Genomic DNA, 24453 nt, shown 5'->3' with positions numbered 1-24453 from the left:
ACTTAGTATTTTTTAATTTAATAGAATACTTTGCTGGACACTGTGAAACAAAAAGCAGGAAGAGAAAGCTGTTTGAGTCCTTCATGAGCTTCTGATTTAGTATGGGCAGATGGGGAAAGGGGCGGCAGCACAGTATAAGCATGGGTGGAAGACCGAGTGAGAGAGGGGCAGATTCTAGTCTTTATCTAAGAGGAAGCAGCTGATGTTTTTATGAGGCTGGGGTGACATGGATGGCAAACCTGTGACTTGGGGAAATGATTTTGATGTCAAGTAAACTGACATTTATGAACCCCTGCTATGTGCCAGGCAGGATGCTAAGTCCTGGGGATACAAGAAAAGCAGATGATAATCTCTGCCCTCGAGGCATTCATAATCTAATGAGGGAGATAGCCTGCTAACAACTTCTTAGAAACTAGATACAAGCAAGTTAAATTGGAGATAGTCTCAGAGGGAAAAACACTGAGGTTGAGGAGGAGTTGGGAATGCTTCTTGCAGAAGGTGGGATTTAACTGGGACTCTAGGGAAGCTAGCAATGGGCGATGAGGAGGCAGAAACTTCCAGGTCAGAGAGGTGGCCTGTGAAAATGGCAGGAACTAGGAAATGGAGGGTCCTTTTCAAGGAACAGAACTAAGCTTCAGAGTATATGGAAGGAGTCCATAAGAAGACTGGAAAGACAGAAAGGGGCCAGGATATGAAGGGCTTTAGAAGCCCAAGAGAGGATTTTAGGTTTGCTCCTGGAGATAACAGGGAACCACTAGAGTTCACTGAGTAGCCAGGCCTAGGCTTTTGGAAGATCACTGAGTGAATGATGGACAGACTTGAAGCAGGGAGACCAGCCCTCAGGCATGCAGTGATGAAGGCTTGCACCAGGGTGATGGCACTGTTGGGTTTGGGCTATGTGTGGGGGCAGGACCGGGGAAGACAGCTGGGACAGGTGAAGTTGTGGGAAACAGCTGAGGGTCTTGGAAGGGAACACAATCCAGCAGCTGGCCTTGGAAGCCTGGGAAAGCTTCCCCCCAGATCTGAGAAGTTCACGTGAGACATCAGCAGAGAGGATAGTTGTAGAGAGGAGAGATGAGAGCCATTGTCACCACTTATTACAGTTATCCAGGAAAGAGGGAGTGAATGAAGCCTGATGGAAGGAGGAGTCCAGGACTCCATAGCGTACCCTTCTTCTCTTCTCCTTCCTCAAGAGGACTTGTCCCTGGGAGCATGTTGGAGTCCCTGCCATCAGTGAGGAAAGTGGGAGGAGACCGGCTTGGTGGGGAAATGATGAGTTCTTTATGGTGTGAAGTGTGGCTGGGGTGTCCGGTTAGAGGGCTCCAGGCTACTCTTCATTTGAAGCTGTGAGATGAATGATTGGGGGAAGATGGAGGGGAGGGAGCTGTAGAATGGTTAAGAGATAGATGGATAGATGGAACAAGATTATCAGGAGAGATTAGACAAGGAGCCCATAGGCCTTCTCTTGGAGGAAGTTAGTGAAGGAGATGAAAAAGGGAAGAGATTTGGGAGTGATCAGTGTCTCAAGGCCAAGGAAATTAGCCTACATTTAGAGGTCAAGAATTATGGGACAATTGGCCTACAGAATCATTGGAACAAGAGGCCACCCTGTTGACCAGGCCCTGTGACTGTAGGGCCTAGATGCATTTCTTTATCTGTGCAATACCATGCAGACTATGCAGAGTTAGAAAGAAGGATAACATTCATCCAAAGGGAAAAAAGGCTAGAATCTCAAGGGGAAGAAGGAGAAGAGTCAATCAGAATCAAATCTCACACTGTACAAAATTGCTGTTTGAATTCATTTTTAGTTGTCCCTGGGTTTCGCTTACTAGACCATGATAGTACTGTAATACCCCAGAATTCCTTAAATTGAATGATTCTTTCCTCTAGTTCAAGGGCCTAAGTCTACATAAATTTAAAGTTCATGAACTGTATATTTTGATTTCACTCTATTTTTCTCCACACTAATATAAATTACTTCGAGACTCTTCCTCTATAAAATGGAGACAGTCCTTCCTGTAGAGAGAGATCAGTTCCCAGGGTCTTTTTTTTGGAAGATTGAGTATATTAATGGACTTGAGTGCTTAGTAATTGCTTGATAAATGTCAGACTAGAGGATAATTCAAGTAGGCGAATCTCATTTAAATACTCATGTTGAGCTTCTTCCTTATTTCTTCCTCAGTGCTTTGAGTCTCCACTCCGTTGACTTTTGCTAAGACATTTTCTTTCCTCTGTGAAGGAGTTGACAATGAAATGCTCATCATTTGTTAATATAAAAGCTGCTTTTTGGTGACAGATGATTTTGAATGTCATCCACATGCCTACCTACTGGATTTCCGTAGTCACAAAAAAGCAGTGGTATCTAAGCAGGGAGCTTTGGTTAATGGAATTGGTAGGAAAATAGCTGCCAAAGGAATGAAGGGCTCACCTTGCTCTCACCTCGTTTTTGTTTTTGTTTTTCCTTTGAATCATGTAGAGTTTGGCCAGCATCACCAGCAAAGCCTCTTCCTCTTCCTCTTCCTGTTCCTGGTTCCTGTAACTCCCCAGAATCTGTTTCATCCAAAGAGCAGCAGTTTCAGGTAAATCAGGGTGAGGAAGGGAAGCTATTCCTTGGCACAGAATATCTGTGTCCCACTGTGACTGGCTTGGTGACAATGGACAGTCCCTGAGCCTATTGGATCATCTGTAATAAAAAGGATTGCTAATGTTTGCACCACTATTTTCTGTCATTGTCTAACGGGTCATAAGAGAGTCAAACCTTTCATTCTACAATTTGGAGGAGACTGAGGCCTGGAGGGGTGAGGGGACTGGTCCACTGTCAATATGGAAAGTATTATGTCAGCATTCACTAAAATCTCTCCATGATTATGCCCATGTGATATTGGTGTTTCTGCAGTCCCACCATGTCAGTGTGTGATGGGGGTGGGGTCCTTGCTCTAGATCAGTGGTCCTCAAACTTTTTAAATAGGGGGCCAGTTCACTGTCCCGCAGACTGTGGGAGAGCCGGACTATAGTAAAAACAAAACCTCACACTCTGTCTCCACCCCTCAGCCCATTTGCCATAACCTGGCGGGCTATATAAACATCCTCAGCGGGCTGCATCTGGCCATGGGCTATGGTTTGAGAACTCCTAGTCTAGATCTTTGGGCAAGGACTGGATGACTCCTTTTCAGGTGGACTAGAGGTTGTTCTGCATGGAGTGGCCCTTTGCAAGTCTGAGATTCATTGCTCCTGTCAAATCCTGGTTTGCCCCTTGCTAAAGTGAGGTATTTAGAGGAACTTCTAGGGACCCTGCCAGCTCCAAATTTTTTGCCTAATGATATAGACACATCAGACAACTTCCTTTATTGCATTATCTGTCCATATTCTGGACATGTGCTGGCTGAGGCCCAACTCTATGGGCAGACTTTTTTTTATTTGAGTATACTTTTTTGAGACTTGTAAGGCTTGTGATTTATCTTTTGTCCAGACTGCACTGTATTGCAAATTGATGGAAGCGAGGCAGAAGCAGGCCAGTGAAAAGGACATCCCTCCAGCTTTATTGGCTACCAACAAGGTGCTGGTGGATATGGCCAAGATGAGGTGAGTCTGCGCACCACCACATGAGTGTCAGGGGTACTTACATATACCAGTTTCTTTTCCTCCTAGGCCACATTACATGATGCATTTCATCCCTTGCTTGTTCCTCTGACTTCCTTGATCTACTTCTGAGAGGAATTTCCATAGCTGGGTCTCCAGCCTGCCTATCTGAGATCCAGTAGATACCTTTTCTTGCTGGAGCTAAGAATAGGATTTATTCACTATCTGAGATCATTCCACTTACAGCTCACTCTTCTGGCTTCTTTATTATTCCCAATTGTGCCCTCAACCTCCCAATCTCCTGGCTGGAAAACCCCAGTGGGGCCTTGGATGTCCTTGTCTCCTATCCCCATTTGTTGTGAAACCTTGACCTTTACCTTGCCCCTAGCTCTATCTGCCATTTTTCCTTGATATCAGCATTTCTACTCAATAAGGCCACCCTGAAATCTGCTTCCCTTCCCATCATCTTCTCTGGGTTGTCTCCCCATCCTCAAGTCCCCAGTATAGTTTTAGCACAGTCAGGGCATCGGTGAGTGTGAATATGACTGGGTCCCCAGACCCAACGGGGTACTGGGGGTGAGTCATTGCTCCTGTCTGAGCCTGGTTTGCCCCTTTCTAAAGTGAGTAATCTAGAGGAACTTCTTGGGACCCTGCCAGTTCCAAATTTTTCACCTAATGATGTAGACATATCAGACAACTTCCTGTATTGCTTGGTTTGGGGGCAATTTGCTGATGGGCACCCATGCTTAGACTGGTTTACCCTTCTCATCATTGCCTGGAATCTCCTCCCTTCTTTCCACAGCTCCTTTGCTTCCGTGCCTGGGTCCCTTCAGATTGAATGGGCTCCAGGCAAGGGTTGTGTCATTACAGCATTTGACTAAATACTGTCCCTTAGTGTTATTCCTCTTAAAATCAAGATTCCTGGTAAGGAGGCATTTCTCAGATTGTTGATCCATGCTGCTTGCCTGTTAATTTGTTGGATACATTTTGAGTGAAACTATCATGTATTCTTTGTGGAGTTTACTTAATGATAATAGCTGACATTTATATTGTGCTTTAAAGTTTGCTAAGATTTTACAGATGTTACCTCATCTGATCCCCACAAGAACACTAAGAGGTAGATGCCATTATTATCCCCATTTTACAGAGCTGGCACATTGAGGCAGAGGTCCTAGAACTTGTTAGGGAGTGAGGGTAGGTTCGAACTCAGGTCTACCTGACTCCAATTCCAGCACTGTGCCCTGGGTCCCCATACAGCCCAGAAGTGATAGCAGAGCCCAAGTTTAACCTGTCGTCTCTGGGACAAAGGAGCTTCATCAGTTGGGCCATTTTTTCCCTTTAATTTGTTGAGGATCAGAATGGAACCATTGTCAGTCAGTTCCTACCTAGATGTGTATGGAGTGCCTTTTTAATGTTCATCTCATCTTTTTCAACAGGCCGAGTACCCTGGAAAGTCTGAAAAACATTGATGGCGTGTCAGAGGCCAAATGCACCATGCTAGCCCCTCTTGTGGAGGTTATCCGAGCCTTCAGCCAGACAAACAACCTTCCAGTAAGATGCAGCGGAGGCAGGGGACCTCCCCACCTCATGACCTGCTCTTTAGTCCAGCCTCTCTTTGCCAACTAACAAGTGCTCTTGCAGTCAGATGTGCTCCTAACAGAAATGACTTGTGGCCCCTTGTGGTGGGCGCTGGGTTTCTCATACATTGGCAGATGTGTGGTGGGCTCTCCTTGATAGGTGTATTTCCTCTGCAAAAACAGGTTATGGACTGCTCATTCTCTACCTTGTCCATGTCACTTCTGCACCATCTCTCAAATACTTCCCTCTTCCTTCTTTGATGCTGTCCTTGCCCTGGTGCAGACTCTCATCGCCTCATGCTGGACTAGTGCAATAGCCAATGGTGGGGTTGCCTGTCTCAGGTATATCCTCTCTCCAGTCCATCCTCCTTTCAGTCAAAAAAGTGATTTCCCTAAAGCCCAGGTCTGATCATATTGTCTTTCCTACTCACTTAACTTCAGTGGCTTCCAATCACTTCCAGGATCAAATACTGAATATTCTTTTTGGTTCCCAAAGCTCTTTATGACCTGGCCAGTCTTTTTATATCTTGGTCCCAAAAACATACTCTCCAGTCCAGAGATTCTAGCCCCCTGGGTGTTCCTGAAACACAATCTGCCCTCTCTTAGTTCTGGGCATTTTCTCTGGTTGGCCCCCAGACCTGCCATGTTCTCTCTCCTCTGCTCCAACTGCTGACCTCCTGGGCTGCCCTTAAGTCCTTAGTAAAATCCCCCCCTCTACAAGAAGCTTTCCCTAACCCCTCTTAATTCCAGGGTCTTCCCTCTGAAAAGAGAGTTTATTCTGTCTTGAGGTTATTTGTGTATATTTGTTTGCTTGTTGTTTCCCCCATTAGATTTTAATTTCCTTGAAGGAGAATTGTTACTTTTTATGTCTTCAGTGCCTGGCACATAGTAGGTGCTTAATAAATGCTTATTTACTGACAGAATGTACCTCAAGAATCAACTGCATTATCTTCTTTTCCCTCTGCTCCAGGGCTGTTTCACCTTAGTGAACTTGCTTTTAAAGTATTTTAATAATTGTATTTCAAGATAATTATTTTCCTTTGGAATTGTCTGTATTTTACTTTTTGTCATATAAAAAAACCTTGTCCTGGGCAGGGGTCCAGGGACTTAACTTCTCTAGGGATGTGTGATACCAGTAGGTAAAGAAATCTGCCCTTCACTATGAAGCAGGTAATCTCATTAGCCCCCGTGAATGTTCACGGTCAACTCTGATGATTCCAGGTACATATCTTTGCACCCAGTCTTTGATCACCACCAGTGCCTACCAGGCATTTAGAACTGGTTGTCCTCTTGGCAGAGCTCAGGATCTTGCCTCTCTGAGCCTCTCTGAGGTACAACTGGCCTTTCTAGTCTTGATTCCTTCCACTCACTCTGCTAGTACCATCAGCTGTTTGGTTTTGGAGATTTCTCTCCTTGGCATCTTCAGGACCATGATTCACACTTCTTCTGGACTCCCTGCTTCTAGATTTCTTTACAAAGTAACCTCTGCACAGTCCTCCCGTGGTCAGTAAACTTCTAAGGCTTCACATTGCTTTTGGGATTAAACATAAACTCCCCAATTGTGCTTGTCCTCATCCCACTTTTCCCTGGTTCTTATTTATCACTCTCCTGCTGTTCCCTTCACGTGCACTGTAGTCCAAACATTGTGGCCTGTGGCCCCTCTCATACAGGACACTCCCTCCTCTGTCTGTGCCTCAAACTTGATTCAGGAGCAAACTCCTGCAGGAGCTGGGAGCATTTTCCCTCCCCATTACACTCATCTTTGTTGGGAGCTCTTCTCTGTGTACTAGTTGGTATAAGTACTATTAGTGTCATTGTTTTTCAGGACAGGGACTGATTTACTTTTGGCTTTGTATATCCAAGGCTTACTACAATGCCTGGCACATGCTGCTTATTGATTGATTGAATTTGAGAATGGGTAGAGTCCAAATTATATTTTCATGGTGATTTTTTTCCTTTAAAGAAAAGCATGCTCTGTCTTCCTCCCCATACTTGATATATTTTTTAAAATTTCATTTCAGAAGTTTGTAATTATAAATAATGCTAGGGGAAAAAAACCCCTATTTAGTCCCAGATGTTCTAAAAGACTGTCTTTCCTCCATTTTGAAGGGAAATAGGACTTGGAGAGGTTCATGAGCAGCTAATTTAGAGTTGAATTTTCTGCATAGGTTGGGGATAATTAGTTTGCATACTAGAACTGATCTTTCCTCACCAGTCATATTTCCAAGGGCACAAATAACAACTTTGATGCTTTTTCTTTTCAAAAATAGGAGTTTTTAAAGGCATCATAAATGAGATTTCATTATTTGTCCAAATTTCTTTTATGGAAGTGGGAAGAAGGAGGGGCAGATATATAGAAAAACCTCATGACAGCGTTTGTGCTTCTGTTTCTAATCAGAATTCTGTAGCTGAAGATAGGAGCACAAGCCCTGTTACAAAGTCTTCGGGAAGAATTAGGAGGAAATAGTTTGACTGAACTTCATGAATGTAAATGCAAAGAGTCTTTTCAAATGCTCTCCAGCTCTGGAGGCAGATTCTAATTCCATACTTTTAGGGGCCTGAAAGAGCTTCCTGTGAGGCAGAAATAGTTTTTTATTGTATGTGATGCTCATTGAAATGCAGATCCTCAAACATAAGAAAGCCTGACAAAATTATTGAATGTACTAGTATTTCTGACCAAAACCATGAAAAGGCTGAGGAGAATTATTTTTTAACTCTTAAGATTGTCAGAATGACAATCTTCACTAAACAGAAGGGTTAACGCCATTGTTTCACTCATGACATGTTTTTTTCAAGGTTGAATTTAAGACTTGTGAACATTAACTCTGGATAGGCAGGGAGTGGGGAGGAGGTAGGCAGGGGAAGAAGGGGAGTGTGAAATTTGGAACCAACCTGGCATGCTAGCTAATCCTTTCTTTTTTTTTTTTTTATTTATTTTATAATTATAATTTTTTGACAGTATATATGTATGATTAATTTTTTTAAATAACATTATCCCTTGTATTCATTTTTCCAAATTATCCCCTCCCTCCACTCCCTCCCCCCAATGACAGGCAATCCCATACATTTTGTATGTGTTACAATATAACCTAGATACAATATATGTGTGTAAATCCCATTTTCTTGTTGCACGTTAAGTATTGGATTCCGAAGGTATAAGTAACCTGGGTAGATAGACAGTAGTGCTAACAGTTTACATTAACTTCCCAGTGTTCCTTCTCTGGGTGTAGTTGTTTCTGTCCATCATTGATCAACTGGAAGTGAGTTGGATCTTCTTTATGTTGAAGATTTCCACTTCCATCAGAATACATCCTCATACAGTATTGTTGTTGAAGTGTACAGCGATCTTCTGGTTCTGCTCATTTCACTCAGCATCAGTTGATTTAAGTCTTTCCAAGCCTCTCTGTATTCATCCTGCTGGTCATTTCTTACAGAGCAATAATATCCATAACATTCATATACCATAATTTACCCAACCATTCTCCAATTGATGGACATCATTCATCTTCTAGTTTCTAGCCACTACGAAAAGAACTGCCACAAACATTTTGGCACATACAGGTCCCTTTTACCTCTTTAGTATTTCTTTGGGATATAAGCCCAATAGCAGCACTGCTGGATCAAAGGGTACGCACAGTTTGATAACTTTTTGGGCATAGTTCCAAATTGCTCTCCAGAATGGCTGGATTCTTTCACAACTCCACCAACAATGCATCAGTGTCCCAGTTTTCCCACATCCCCTCCGACATTCATCATTATCTGTTCCTGTCATCTTAGCCAATCTGACAGGTATGTAGGGTATCTCAGAGTTGTCTTAATTTGCATTTCTCTGAAGACTGATCCTTTCTTGTCAGCACCTTGGAAAGTTCCCTGGAGGTCAGTTGGGTCAAGGCCTGGTCAAGTGCCACCCCAGGGGCCTAGATTCCGAACCCTTTAAACATTATGCATTTGATTCTCCTTTCTAGCCTCAGTGTGCCTTCAAGCCTGAAGACTCTAGGTATAGATCATGATTCTAGGCTCTCTTGCAAAGTGTGGTTCTTTTCCCTTTTCGACAGGGTCAGTTTCTTAAATAGTCTGGGCGTGCCTCAGATGCACTAGAGAGGGTACTGGTCTTTTCTTGCCAATGTGCAAATAGCAGCTTGGATTCCCAGAGACCCCCAGCTGGAGGGAGCAATGGGCAAACATAATAGATTCCAGAAGGGGACTGGAACAGATCCAATACTAAGGATTTTTGTGGGAACATCAAGAAGCCCAGGTGGTGAGGTTGGAGGAAGATGTGCATGTGTGGGAAGAGCTACTCACCCCCTCCTCCTCTGAGACCTTTTCTTCCAGCCAACAAGGGCCATGGCTTCCACATTTCTGTAGTGGTTGTGTTTTGTGGTCTTTCCTAATTCTTTTTTTTCCTCCCAATCCAGGTACTTCTGTCTATAAAAAAGCCCTGAGCTTTACCTTAGATAGGTTCATGAGTTTTGGATCTAAGCATATTCTGATTCTGATAGTATAGAATCAGTTCCATTGTCATTCTTTTCTTTCTACCTTAAATTCAGACATTTGACCTGACCCTCCAGATAGACTTTAGCTATATATTGAGATACAGATCCTCATGGATCATTGGATCACTAAGTGGTGTGGTGGACCTGGAGTCAGGAAGACCTGAAATTAAATCCTTTATGGCCACATCCTTTAACTTTTGCCTGCCTTGGTGATCCCCATCTCTACAATGGGAGTCATTATAGTACCTACCTCCCAGAATGGTTTACATAAGGATTAAAGGAGATGTTTGTGAAGTGCTTTGTAGACCTTCAAGCACTTTTTGATAGCTCGCTATTATCCCAGCCCTGTTTTCCATGTCGTTGGAGGTTTTCTTCACTATGTAACGACTAGGGAATGGACCCACCAATACATGAAGGCAAAGGATTGTAATTGGGCCATTGGAGGTGACAAATGGAGGAGAATAAAAATGGGAAACAAATGTTAGGATGTAATGCAAATCAAAGAAGGAAAAAAGAGCAGAAAACAAATACGTGTTGTCATTGTTATAGACCAGGTACTATGCTCTCCATTATAGATATTGGGATTATTGAGTCAGGGAGAGATGAAGGGACTTGACAAAGTTTACACAGCTGTAAGTTGTCTGAGGCCAGATTTTAATTTTTTTATTATTATTATTATTTTTGCCGAGGTAATTGAATTAAGTGACTTGCCCAGGATCACACAGGTAGGAAGTGTTAAGTGTCTGAGATCAGATTTGAACTTAGGTCTTCCTGACTTCAGGGCTGGTGCTCTTATCTACTGTGTCCCTAACTGCCCCAAGAGTAGGTCTTCCTGAATGTAGCCTCTGCCATTCATTAAATGATCTGGAATGTGGGACAAGTGCCTTCACTCTCTGGACTTCAACTTCCCCATCTGTAAAATGTTGACTTTAATGACCTCTAAGAGGCCTTCCTGCTCATAGATGTGATGTCCTTTGGGGAAAAAAGAATAATAATCATCTGGAAAAAAAAATGAGCTGAGGGAAGTGTAAGTACTGTGAGTGAGATGCCTGTGTTACACAAAGATGGAAATAAGATGGTGCTTCCCTTCAAGGAGCTTGTTTTCTTTTCCATTCCACAAGCCTTCCTGTTTTAGAAGTTCCATTATAAGTAGTGGAAGTTTGCAATTTTTGGACCTAAAATTGTGTTGCTAAAAATTTTTAGCATTTAAAATAACAGCAAGGAGAACAGCTAGAAGGCTTTTGGAATGCCATTTTCTGGCCAGAGGGAAGGCTCAGACTTTCTAGGGAGGCAGTGTAGTCTACTTGAAGAAGCTAACTTTGCAGTCTCAGGACTTCTGTTCAAATTCTTCTATCCTTTGGGATTTTGGAACCAATATTTCTTCTCTTGGAGGCCTACTTCCTCATCATGAGGGATTTGGAGTAGATGCCCATCTCTATATTTGTGAGTATGCAAAGCTGCTTCCACATCCACATGCACCATGAGCATCTTACTTACATGGGTTGACTTGAATCTAATCCTTTCTTGCATAGCCCTACTTTCCAGAATCCCTTTGCCCTCCATGACATTGTCGTTGTTTCTGGACAAATGGAACTTGGGAAGCTCTTGGGTTGCTTCCAACAAAATATATAGACTCTACTCTCTCTCTTCTCTTATAGACAGACTTGTTTTCCAGCCCTTCATCTGGATTGAAAGAGAAGAATAGTTCAGCAAAGAAATGTGAGCACAGCCCACTTCCCAAGTCGGTTTCCATCACTTACTCTTTGTTCCAGGAAAAGAACATGTCTTTGGTGAGTGTTACTTTTGACCCCGAAGGCCGTGATGCCAAGCTTCATGCCCATTTATGTCATGATAATGTTGAAGGTTCCAAGCTGTTGTTTGGGCAGCTGCTCTTTTGGTCTTATTTATGCTTTCTTGTGTCTCTGATTTTTGCTAAGTTAAGCATTGGTTGGATTCCTTGTGTTAGTACCACCAGCCTTTCTAACTACTATATTTGGATGGACATCATGCTGTTGGGACAAGCAGATGCCCCAGAGTACCACTTTAGTCAAGGTCCTTGTTCAAAGCAGAGACTTATGGAAACTCATAGATTAGAGAATTAGATGCAATTTCAAAATCCTTATCTCTTCAAAGACTTCCATTGCTCCTTGCTTTCATGGGAGTGTGTCCCTCCAAAAGAAATGTATTTTCCTGAGTCTTTTTGGAAAGGAGGCAGAGTAATTTTCTTGCTGACCCTGGTCTGACTGTCTTTTTAAAAATACTTTATTATTTTTTTTTTATTATAGCTTTTTATTTACAAGATATATGCATGGGTAATTTTTAAGCATTGACTCTTGCAAAACTTTCTATTCCAACTTTTCCCCTCCTTCCCCCCACCCCCTCCCCTAGATGGTGGGTAGACCAATACATGTTAAACATGTTAAAGTATTGACTGTCTTTTTTCTGACTATTTCAGACTCTATGTGCTGGTAAGGCCTAGTGTAGACAGAGGTGAACAGGCTCCACAATTTGTCAAGATTAGTCCCAGTCATCCTTCTTGATGATTATGAATAACTAGCATTTACAGAGCATTTTAAGAGTGCATAATGCTTTATGGAGGGACACAGTGTTATTTTCCTAATTTCACAGATGAGAAAACTAAGGCAGAGAGTATATGACTTACCAAGAGTCACATAGCTAGTAAATATCTGAGACTTTAGCCATTGTGCCCCAGGAAGCCATTTAGAAGGGATGAAATTTGTTTAAAATAGGAACTAAGAATCGCCATTGAAAAATCAAATATGTGGACTTGAGCAGTTGTGTGCAACATGACAATCACTGTCCCAGCCGTGCCAGGGTAGCTGGAAGGTTTCCAAAGCACTTTCCTCTCATGGACCTGTGGCCTTTCAGAGGTGGTTGGTTACCTTCTTCTCCATGCTCAGTGGGTGTGGCCTTCATTGTAGTGCTCTTTGTTATTATTTTTGGTATATTTGGCTGTGTAATTAGCTTTTCTTCCCAAGAGGCTGAAATAAGGGGACTTGTCAGTTAATCACAAAATTAAAAATGTCCAAGGACTGATTACTCAGGAGCAGTGGTGCAATTAGTGTGAGGTAACTTGATGCCCCGTATCAAATAACCCTGGTATTATGACTCACACACATGGTGCCCTGTCTAGCAGGGAAGGGTGAAAAGTTTATGGGAGTAATTTAAAACCTCCCTTTGAAGGTTTCTCTTCCCTCTTCTGGGAGTATAGTGGCTTTCCCATGAGCAGTAAGTCCACTTCAGGATCTTCCAAGACCTTGTGAGGTCAGCAGGTCAAGATAGGGTGAAAGAAGACCCCGGGAGAGAAGCTGTCACCCAGTGCACTTAATTCCTGATGCGAACGGCCAGGGCAGTACATCGCATTACAGCCTGCACGTAACCAAGGACCACCAAGGAGGCAACATGATTCGTTTGTAGCGGGGCAGTAGAAAGCAGTGGCAGGCTTTCTAAGATAGGCCTGTAACAGCTTGTTTCCCTTCTTAGCCCCTGCATAGAGTCTCTGGTGTGATAGATCGCGGGAAACTTCAGAATCTGGAGTCCCGTGTACCCTGAGTCCCCAAGACCACTTTTAGGCAGGCTGGGCCGACAGCTGGCTCGCCCTTGTTGTGGCGGCCATGAGCGCTCCCAGGAGAGGAGGGCACGGACCTGGGGCTGTTTGATTCTCAGCCCTGGCTGTTGTTGAGCCCTGCCCCCCATCACTGTTACTTTGAGCAGAACTTAAGTTGCCCAAAGAATGAGCCTTGGCCCCTTCCCCGGTTCCCCCGTGGGCTGCGTTGCTTGCTTCCAGCGCGCTTTCCCTGAGTGGTGCCTCAGCTGTGGCAGATCTTTGTGCTTGTCTTCCCAGTGGAGCATCGCTGAGAGCAGGACCATGCCTCTCCCCGTGGTTGGCAGTCACTTATCCCAGGCGGTGAAGGCGGGCTACCCTCTGGACCTCGAGCGGGCAGGCCTGACTCCACACATCTGGAAGATGATCACTGACGTGATCCAGAAACCTCCCATCAACTCAGGTGAGCCTCCCAGCCTTGGCCTGCCTGCTACCATCGAGGCCAACCCTGCTGGCTGTGACGCTTTAGGAAGAGGAGGCGGCGCCCCTCACTGTCCTCGGGGCCTCTCTTCTGATGCTGGGTCTGAAAGGGCCCCATCCCCTTCACTCGTCACTAGGTAAAGCAGGGAACAGAGTAAAAGGCCAGCAGCTGTTCTGGGCTCTTCATCTACCCATTAATCAGCTGGGCACAGGAGGGCAGGGCTTTGTCTGAGGCGTCTCCAGGAGTGGAGGAGGGAGTCAGGATCTGCACCCATGTCCTCCTGCTCCCAGGCCAGGGCTCTTTCTCTTAGGGCTCCTGTTTGTACTGACTTCTCATGAGTGATGTACTGTCACAGGCCCTCACTCAGCACTGATGGGGGCAGCCAGGGAGGGCAGTGCGGCAGTAACGGGCCTCCAGCAAGGCCCGGGGCAGGCCTGGGCCCCAGGTCCTCCTTTCTGGCTGACTGTGGATAGGTGACCTCCCTCTGTGCCCCAGGCCACTCTCAGAGACAGCAAGGGATAGAACAGGTTTGGAGGGAATGTCCTTCCCTGAGAGTTTAATGCACTGGTGATGTTACAGCTCTGGGCCAAAACATTTAAATCAAATTGAGCTAATTCTCTGCCTGAGTGATCTGCCCTTAGCTTATTTGGTTATGTGGGCAGCTGGTTCACGGAGCCACAGGCTCTGGGGGAGACAGGCTCACACTGGAAGGCGGCGCCTGCAATGCTGTATGTGCTTCTAGCACGGGTTTGTCCTCCAGGGCAGCCTCCTGTTTATCCATGTCCTTACAGTATAGGGCCTGGCCATTTTGAGACCCATATTAAAACTTGGGTGCATTTCTCCATTTCGAGGTCACAATCACATAACTTTTCTTATGGTTAATGCTGGATCTCCCCTTACCTCTGCCAAACCATGCATGTTGAGGGCTAATATCAGCTTGTCTCTTTGGGAATTAGCCATGATTTTCACTCATATGATGTAGATCCAAGCCTTCCCCTTCTTCTGGCCATGTTATCTTCCAAAATTTCCTTTGTGGCCTCCTCAGTGTCTTGGTCAATATATTTTTCAAATTGGATGTTCTTAGAATAATTTTTTACATTCATTAAAAGTCAGTGACATCATAAGCACAAAATGCTTATGTCTTAAATTGTCCTAGAATGCTGTAGCATATAGTAGAAAGAATGAAACTAGTTAGGGCAAGTATTCAGTTTTTGTTAGCAGACAACTTGTATTCCCCCCTGCCTTTCCTGGCTCCCCCAGCCCTTCTTATCTGAGGCCAGTTCTGTCCCTGCCTTTCTTTGGCCCTGCCTCTGGATTGGATGGCCCTCTTCCTCTACTTCACAGCACATCTTGTGTCTCTGGATCAGGGAGTCCAGAATTTGGCTTAGTCTTTTTTTTTCTTGTCTGTAAAATCACCTACCTCACAGAGTGATTGTGATTGTGAGGACCAGATGAGATCATGGCTGTAAACTGCTCTTGTAAACCTTAAAGTGTTAGACATGCTAGCTATTGCAATGATGATTTTGTATATTCAACCCTCACCAAGGGAAGATTGAGCAGGCAAAAATGGGTTTTTGTTTCAGAGAAGTGGGGCTCGGATTCCCAAACATTGCCCAGTTGATCCCTTGGGCCCAGCCCCTAAGAGAGGTGCCTGCTGGTTGGACAGCCTAGTGTGGACAGCACGTGTTCTTCACTCACTGAGTAGTTAGGTCATGTGTGTTGGTATCTCTGTAGAGGCCTGTCTTCTTGGGCTTGTGGCTGGTAGTCTACTATTTGATCCACAATCTTATAGAAGACCTCCGACTCCTTCCTACTCTCCTTTGACTTCATAGTGATTCCCCTCTCCTTTGGGTGATTGATACTCAGCACTGGGCACCCTCTCTGACAGTGATAGGTCCCTTTGTCTTGTTTTATGACTTACTTAATTTTAACCTCCAGGATCACTTTGTTACCTCCTTCATTGACTCTTTGGTGAGCTTCAGGTGCTCATGAGAGACTCCTTGGGGAGGTGAGAGCCTCGTGGGCAGCTTATTCCCCTGTCAAGTCAAATGGGTTTTTATAGTCAACAAACAGTAATTCAATATTATGTTGTCTTCCTGAGATTGATCCCCCTTGAGTCTCCTCTGTACACCTTCCATTTAAGACAGTTAAAGTTGTCTAGTTTAATTTTCTGGAATACTCAAGATAATGAACTTTTGTAAAAACAATCTTTTTTCATCTTAAAAGTGGTATGTGTTCCTTGGATTGCTGTTTTTCTAGTATCATCCTGATAGACCCACCAGAGTGGCATGCACTAGAACAAGATAGAGAAAACTTTCATTTCTCCTTTGTCCAAGCTGAATTTTGCACGAGTGTCAGGTCTCTAAAAACAGGCTACATTTCATTTGTTGTCCTCCTTAAAAAATGTTACAATTGTCTATGTTGTTTAAACAGGCTTTATCTAAGTGTAAGAATCCCTTGTACCTGTGAAGCAGGCCGTTGAGTCCCATTGCTCTTTTAACAGTCGTGTGATGTTTTCTCACCAGCCCTTTGGGATCAGGAGGCCCTGAAGAGATAATACCAGAAGGCCAAGTTGCATTTTAGTAATAGTTCTATAGAGCTTTTAAAAATTTTTTATCAAAAAAAGCAAAATAAAAAAAAAAAAGAAAACAGAACAGAATAGAACATTGTCATGTGCCCAGCAGACAACATAATATTGAATGATTCAGAACATATAACAATAAATTACTATTTCAGGAAAGGATATATAATAGTAGAAGAAATTATATTCAGGAAATTATATTCATCTTTGCATCCTTCCAGGTTATTCTTTTGTTCTCTGCTGTGTGTATTTTTTAAATTTTATTCTTTTTTTTCCCCCCTTTCATCCCTCCCACCTTCCTTAAGCAGGCTATAGTTAAGCACAGATATATTTATATATACACATGCACATATATACATATACATTCACCCACAGACCTACTCACTTATGCAAATTTTTATACACACATAGAGAAACATGCATACGTATATATTCAGATTCATACACACACACACACACACACACACACACACACATACACACACACATGCATTTACAATATTAGTATGGCTGACATAATGTAGATTTCTCTCTTGATTGAATCTTTCCTATCCCTGCCAACTCTTCTTTAATTCTGCTCCCTAACTTGCCTTGGTATTACTTAACCTTCCCTCACCCAGAGATCCCTCTCTTGTCTTCTTCTACCACCCTTTGCTTCCCCCTCTACCTATCTCTCCTCCTTTATTTATTTATTTATAGATTTTGGAGGGTGCTGAACCCGTCATAGTGTATATGTTGTGTTGCCTATTTAACCCATTCCCAAGATTTTCACAGCTTGAGCCCTTTTTCTACCTCTACTGCCTCTGTGTCTATTGTTCTTCTGCACCTCACTTGTCTAACAAAATTACTATTTTTACTTTTTTTAGACAGTTTTGCTTTTGGGAGTCAGATTATACTCAACTTTGCCCCAATCTTTCTTTTGAACAACCCAATTGCTGATGGTTAGTTTCTTCTTTGCTGGTTTTTTGTTTTTTGTTTTTTTTAATGAGAAGTATTAGTGTCTCTGGTCTTAAGAGGTCAACTACTAAGGGGTTGAGAGAACTTAGATTTTTTAGGTAGAAGAAAAAACTTTTGAGTGGGACATGGCAATTGTTTTAAAGCAATGTGCAAAGACAAAGGGAGTCCTTGCTCTCAGAATGAAAGTGAACCCCAGCTCACATTCTCTTGTATTTATTTTGCAAGTGCACATATAGAGTCATTTGGCAGAGGAAGTGCCATCAGCTGAGGAGTGGGGACAGGCCTCATGTGAGCAGAGGTTTGAAGGAATGAGAGAGAATGTTACTAGTAGCATATTTCTAGACTTTATGGTTTTTAAAGTGTTTTGCAAATATCTCTACCTTCACAACCACTATTTTACACATAAAGATGCTGAAGCAAATAGAGGTTAAGTAATATGCCTGAAATTACCCAGTATCTGAGGGTGGATTTGAACTCTGTTCTTCTGACTCCAGACTCAGCACAACCCCACCAGTTGTCCCAGAAGCACAACGAAGGGAAAGGAGTATTTCAGACAAGGTTCCATCTATGAAGCAGTAAGCTAGTTTAGCTGGAATAGAAAGTGAATGCAGGGGAGTGATGGAAGATTTGAAGGGAAATTAGAGTCAAGTTGTGAAATGATTGATCCAGTGAGGAAGTGTGTTTGCTTCTAGAAGTTATAGGGATTCTCTGGAGTTCAAAATAAAAATAAAACAACAAAACTGTCATCAGCAAAGCCCAAGTCTGATCACATTCCTCTCCCTATGAGTAAGCTCTAGGGCTTCCTTTGGCTTCTCTTCTGTTTGGTTTTGAAAACCCTTCCCCACTTGGCCCCTTTCCTTTGTCAACTATATTACTAGATGTACATCCTCCCTTTTCACTCATTACATAGATTAAAATGCCTCCAATTGTTTGTGTTTGTCCAAAGAAGAGGGTTTACAATGAGGATTTAATTATGAATCTTTCTTGATGCTGTTAACATTCTTGTCATCTACCCTTAATTCTCACACCAACTATTCTAAACCTTTCTTGCTTGCTTGTCAAGTCAATAAGCAAACATTTCTGAAGTGACTTCACTGTTCCAGATCTCCAAACTCTCAGTCATTTAGCCTGAGGCCATTCACCGATGTGGCTTCAGAGAATCATAGATTGTAAATTGGAAAGAAGTTTAAAGGGCATCCATTCCAGACCTTTCAGACCCAGAGTGCCCCCAGCATTGGCCCGGCAGTTCTTGGAAGCACATTAATGATGTCAAATAACTGCTTGGAAAAAATCACCACTTTATTATAGGAAGAATGAAAACACATTTGTTAAACCTGGGTTCTACAGAAAGTGAAATGATACATTCCTTCTTTTTCTTCTTTTTTAAAATAATAGCTTTTTATTTTCAAAATATATGTAAAAATTATATGTTTTGAACACCCATCACTGCAAATCTTGTGTCCCAAATTTTTTGTCCCTCCATTCTCCCCATCCCCTCCCATAAATAGCAAATAATTCAATGTATGTATGTTAAATAGTGCAATTCTTCTATACATATTTGCACAAATATCATGTTGTACAAAAAAAAATCAGATCAAAAAGAAACAAAATGAGAGAAAACAAAAAGCAAGCAAATAACGACAAAAATAGTGAAATAGAATGTTATGAACCACAGTTCATTTTATGTATGTAGATGGCTTTATTATAGGTCTGTTGGAATTGTCCTGAATCACTTCATTGTTGAAAAGAGCTAAGTCCATCCCGATTGATCATCTCATAATCTTGTTGTTGCTATGTACAATGTTCTCTTGGTTCTACATGTTCTCTTGGTTCTACTTACTTCATTTAGCATCAGTTCATGTAACTCTCACCAGGCCTTTCTGAAATCATCCTGCTGAATGATCCCTTCCTTCGAGGGCCTTCTGTTTTAATAAGAGAGATGCCATATGGAGGGAACTTGTGGTCAGAGAGGTAGTTTTTTATCTGAAGAATGGATTAATATTCCCAGTGACATGTCCTTTCCAGAAGTGGTGGTGCTGTAGATTTGTAGAGTTGACCTAGGAAGAAGATTGGATAGATTGTGAAGGGGAAACTTGGTCCCCATGATCTGGTTTGGGGCCAGTCAGGAGCTATATTGTCTAAGAAATCTTGTTGGTACCCAGTCATCTACCACCTGTGTTGGGTCCTGGGAGATGCTTCAAAGATCAGTGGATTTGCATCCCCAAGGACTTGGGGCATGGATGTTGGTGGGCCAAGTAGGGAGATTCAGGACAGAGGGGAAGGCAGGTAATAGGACAGCTGGTAGGATGATCTTGGTGGATGACTGGATGGCTGATGAAGGAGGAAACTTAGTGAAAGGGGAAGATAAGGTAGATAAAATGGGAGACAAGGTTCACAAGGAGTCCTGCTAACATCAGTAAGTTTCTTTTAAATTCCATATTTTTTATTAAATTAAATTAAATTCCATGCCTTTTATCCCTCAGGCTCTTCTATGTTTCCCCCATGATTCACCCCATCAGAAATGGGGCATGGGGACAGGCATTTCAGAACAGTGGAGGTCAGGGAAGGTTACTTGGGAGTCACAGGATGTATTTCTGTGTACTTTAGTAAAGGTTGAGGTAAATTTTTCTACTACCTGTAAATGAGGAGTGGTAGTGAGTTCCAGGGAGAAGCTTGTAAGATGCCTAAGGATGCTGCTGTTCCTTTCACTGTCTGTGCCTCACATGCTCTCTCTAATGTAATGTGACCTTCTCCCTGGGGAAGCCCATGTCTGGGGTTCTGTTGCATGTGATTCAAAACTTTGATAGTTTCCTCCACTGTCACTTAGCAGCATCTCTTTTCAGATACTTCTAAAATAAAGGCCATCAGGACACTGGTTCCTTCAGAAGTTGAAACCTACCTCATCCAGATAGCAGTGGCACTGGTAGAAAAGGAAAGGAAGGCAGAAACCACACTCCCTGACCCAGCCCCAAAAGAGTCCAAAGTGGAGAATGTCGTGCCCAGCACTTCGAAGCCCTATGTGGATACCAAAAAGGTAGGTAGTCAAGTCACAGGATGTGCCCTGCCCCCTTCCCAGCAGGGGGTCAGGTACAGGCCTAAACCATTTGTGCAAATGCAGTTTGTCATGTCAGTGGGCAAGGGAGTGGTTGAGCAGGGTCATTTCCAAGGTCGCTTTCAATATTAATGATTGATAACTAGTGTTTAATTTTAACCCTGAGCATCTATGAATTCTGATATAAAATGACTTTATCAGCACCCTAGGCATCCTCTGCTCATATGAGGAAATTTTATAGCAGAACAAAGCATCTTGTTAAAGTCCCAAATGAAAACTTCCTGCCACACAGTTGGCTTCCCTCAAGGAGCTGGAGCTTAAATGTTCCCTCTGCCTGCCTCTGGTGGAAAGATGAGGGCTATGGTAGAATGTATAGAAGCTCTGTCCATCTTAGCTCTGGTGCCTGTGGGACTATATAAAACAGCATTTAAGGTATCTGTAAAGGCTGCATATCTTAGCTGGCCCATCTGAACTTCCCTGTTGAGGGTACTTCTAGTATGTGAATCCAAATCACTGGAGTTGCATTCTTAGGTCATCCTAGGGATAGACAACAGGATAGTTAGGGGCTATGTTTCCATTCCAGTTCAGAGCTGTTTATGATGTCCAGGTAGTGGACCTTAATGCTTTTAAGGTAGTCAAAGGATTCCTTTTTTCCCTCAGCAGGAGTTCTCAATGTAGAGTCCATGAACTCTTTAAAAAAATTTCTTTTGATCATTGTTTTCCAGGTTAATTGGCATCCTTTATAATTATGTTTTATGCATTTAAAAACATGGTTCTGGCTTTGCTAGAATGATTACTATCCAAGGGGTCTGTGGCCCCCCAAAATGAAGAGCCTTAACTCTGAAGACTGTTGGGTCTAAGAATCCAGTCAGATTAGCTCTGCTTGCTGATGAATAGTATTCCTCTGATTTAATCCAAAGAAATGATATTCCTTCCAATTCTGTAGCTCAGCAAGGCAGTGGAACTGGCCAACATGATCCTTCTTATTGGGATTGGAGGTTGCTAGTGAAACCTGGCTCTCTTTTTACTTTTTTTCTCTTTGGGGTTGGTTCTACCTTGCCCTCCAGGTTTGTGGCCTTCCTTTCCCCGACAAAGAAGGAAAATCTTAACTGTCGTGGTAAATTGTGATAGAGTTGGCACTGAGGGGGATTTTCAAGTGGCCCCATGGGTTTTACTGAATCCATCTAACTCTGGAGCTCGGGCTTGATGCTATTACCTCCTCCTTTTGTTGTATGGGCACTGCTTTTAACCAGGCATTGTTGCCCTCCATCCTGGGACTTCTCTAGAAAGTGGAGAATGACAGGGCCAGGGTGAGTAGAGACCTCAGGTGTACCATCACCACTACCACCACTGCTGGCTCTCATGGGCGTCCCACTACCTTATACCCTGATTGGGGGTGAGATGCCCCCTCTAAGAATCACCCCTTCATTTATATAGCCTCACCCTTCTCCCACACTGGGTCACCTATTCTATTCTAAGAGAAGTAACACATAGTGCTTCTCAACCTGCTCTCCCTCCTTGGCTTTTGATTCATTGTTTCTTGGCTCATTGACTGGCTCTGATTCAGCCTCGTCTCTTGCTCAATTAAGGTCTAGTAGAGAAATGAAAGGAGGGTTAAAGGAGGAGAAGAATCTTTACTTGAGACGCCATGTTGTTGGGCTATTTGGTCATGCTCTCAGGCCACAGTCCAAAGCCTCAGTCAATCCATCCCCTCATAATTATTAAGCCACTCCTCTGGTCCAGGTGCTAGGTATACTGGTACCAAGAACGCAATAACCCCTATTCTAATGATCTGACCTGCTAATGGGGGAGATGGATAAGAATATCCTAGAAAAGGATATGTGACCTCTGTGTGAAGTGACCCTAAGCCAGTCAGCTCTCAAGGAGAGTTCTGTGCTTCTTTGAGTGGAAGCCTTCATCTAGTCTGTGTGGTCTGGCCTAGGGAGACCAGCTCTGGACCACAGTGCACTCTCATCACACCCACAGCCTTTAACAAATCCTTCTCTGCTTTTTGCCCCAGTGGGCTTTCTTATTCTTTATCCAGGACGGTTTCCTTGTTCTCTTTTTAAAGCTATGACCTTCCAACATGAGATTTCATTGGTTAATTTTTTTTTTTTTTTTTTTTTGACAGTTGCACTTCTTTACCTTAGTCTGGCTATTAGAGGCACTTGCTTATGTGTTTCCTCCACATAGACTTCCTTAGAGGCTCCCAGTTATTGAGCAAATTAAATATAAACTGGGTTTTTCACCTTCTCTCCTCCTAGGTGTACTCTTCCTCTACATCGTGAATTTATAGGTTCAGGGATGAGATGGAGCTGGGGGAGCTGTGCTCTCCCTGGTGTCCTTATGGCTCAGCATATGGCTACACTTTCCCAAACATTCAGGCTCCCTTTTGTTAACCAGGATAGAAGTGGGGAGACATAGTTCCCTAATATAACATTAATTAGTTATTCACATTACTCTAAATGATTTTGAACTTATAAGTAGATTCCCTTGGACAGGAAATTACTCTTGAGATAGCACATGATGGGGGACTTGAAATCAGGAAGACCACATCAGATGTCAAATCCTGCAGGCCTTGGGCACCAAACAGCTGTGTGACCCTGGATAAGTCACTTTAACTCTTGTTTGTCTCAATTTCCTCATTTGTAAAATGAGAGTACTAAGAGTGCCTACTTCCCCGGGTGGTTGTGAGGATCAAATGAGGTGACATGGGGAGAGCATTCTGTAGACCCCCCTGGGGGTTTTCTTTGTCCACATTGCTGATGTACCTCTTGAAACCTTTAGTTATTGCATCAATCCTCTGCAAGTGCCCTGACTGACCCCTAGCACCTGTGTGTATGAGTGCAATGAGATGTGTTCATGTGTGTGTGTGTGTGTGTGTGTGAGAGAGAGAGAGAGAGAGAGAGAGTGTGTGTGTGTGTGCAGTGTAGACAGTAGATGGCTTGAGGTTTTTGTGTATATGTGCATGCCCTGAGGCGTTATTTGCTCAGTATCCCTTTCTTTTCTCCCACAGCCAGTGACAGAGACCTCCAAGAGGAAGTTCCCAGGCTGGTTCTCTTCAGTTCAGGGGCCCATGCCTCCAGGGGGCACCTCCAAGAAAGCAAAACCTGGAGCCAGGAAGGGGCTTTTCACTTGAGCTGGTGTTCACACCCCATCTCGCTTGGGCATTTGTTAACTGTTTTGTGATTGGGGAGGAATTCTCATCATATACATGGATGTCATGGTTGTACCACTTCCCTTCCAGCCCACCTTAAGAAGAGGTTTTTAGGGGGATTTCCCAAGACCTTTGTTTATTCAGTGGCCTCAACCTGGGTCTCTGAGACATTAAAGGGAAGGGAAAGGCCTCTTGTTTCTATTTTAAGTGGAAACAGTCCCCACCCAGCCAGAAAGTGTGCCCTGTTGGCCTGGTGAGCAAGTCTGTAAGCTGCTTCTGGCTACGGAGGCACTGACAACACAGGCACTTTCTATTGGAGCTGCTGCTGGAACTGCAGTGACCAAGAGTTGTTTTATTTTTAAAGAAGAAGATTGTTTCTTTGGGACCCCTTGGACCCAACATTGTGATTTCCTCATTTTCTATGAGGCTGCCCTCCTTTCTATTGCTACCAGTGCAGAGGGCTCGGGGACTATCCCACTTTGGTATTAGCTTCCAGATATGTGGCGTACATAGTCAAAGGATGGAATTGCTCATTATGGCCGTTCAGTCTCATTTCTTAAAAGGGTCATTTAGTACTTAGGTTGTTTGGTAGTTTTTCATAAAATAAATGCCTATTTGTTCCTGAATGTTCCATTGTTTTATATTGAGCCTCATGGGCTTGGGGGGTTGTGCTGCTTCTGTCCTGTCCTCCCAGACCCTCGCCGCTTCAGCCCTCACTGTCTCTTTGCCCAGTCCATTTTGGCCACACAGCCCTCATTGGTGTATCCTGGATTATCCTGTGTCTTAGTCCTCTGGAGTGAAAAAGTTTGAGGTAGTTGATTTGGATTCATCCAGTTCTCTTAGACTCAGTTTTCCTGTTTATAGAATGGGGAGGATAATACCTTTGCTCAAGTGTGATGGCAATGCTATTTATTATTATGAAGATGCCATTATTATAGCTGAAGATGCCATAGCTCAGGATTATAGTCTGAGGAGGAAAACTTTTCACTGATTCTCTGTCATAATACATTC

At 43.3% G+C, this 24453-nt stretch overlaps 1 protein-coding gene across 15 annotated transcripts in view; it reads left to right on the top strand.

The window, feature by feature from the left end:
- WRN (WRN RecQ like helicase) overlaps positions 1-24068 on the top strand; it is an 89747-nt gene extending 65679 nt beyond the window's left edge. For all 15 annotated transcript variants that reach the window (XM_074272950.1, XM_074272955.1, XM_074272954.1 and 12 more), the window contains 7 exons: positions 2477-2579; positions 3470-3582; positions 5016-5130; positions 11308-11439; positions 13515-13677; positions 20077-20267; positions 23302-24068. In XM_074272950.1, the coding sequence (XP_074129051.1) occupies positions 2477-2579; positions 3470-3582; positions 5016-5130; positions 11308-11439; positions 13515-13677; positions 20077-20267; positions 23302-23424 (940 nt within the window). In that variant the 3' untranslated portion in view covers positions 23425-24068. The remainder of the gene's footprint in view (positions 1-2476; positions 2580-3469; positions 3583-5015; positions 5131-11307; positions 11440-13514; positions 13678-20076; positions 20268-23301) is intronic.
- The last annotated feature ends 385 nt before the right edge of the window (positions 24069-24453 follow it).

This window comes from Sminthopsis crassicaudata, chromosome 6, assembly GCF_048593235.1.
Source record: "Sminthopsis crassicaudata isolate SCR6 chromosome 6, ASM4859323v1, whole genome shotgun sequence".
Lineage (NCBI taxonomy): Eukaryota > Metazoa > Chordata > Mammalia > Dasyuromorphia > Dasyuridae > Sminthopsis > Sminthopsis crassicaudata.
This window is presented reverse-complemented; position numbering and strand designations above follow the sequence as displayed.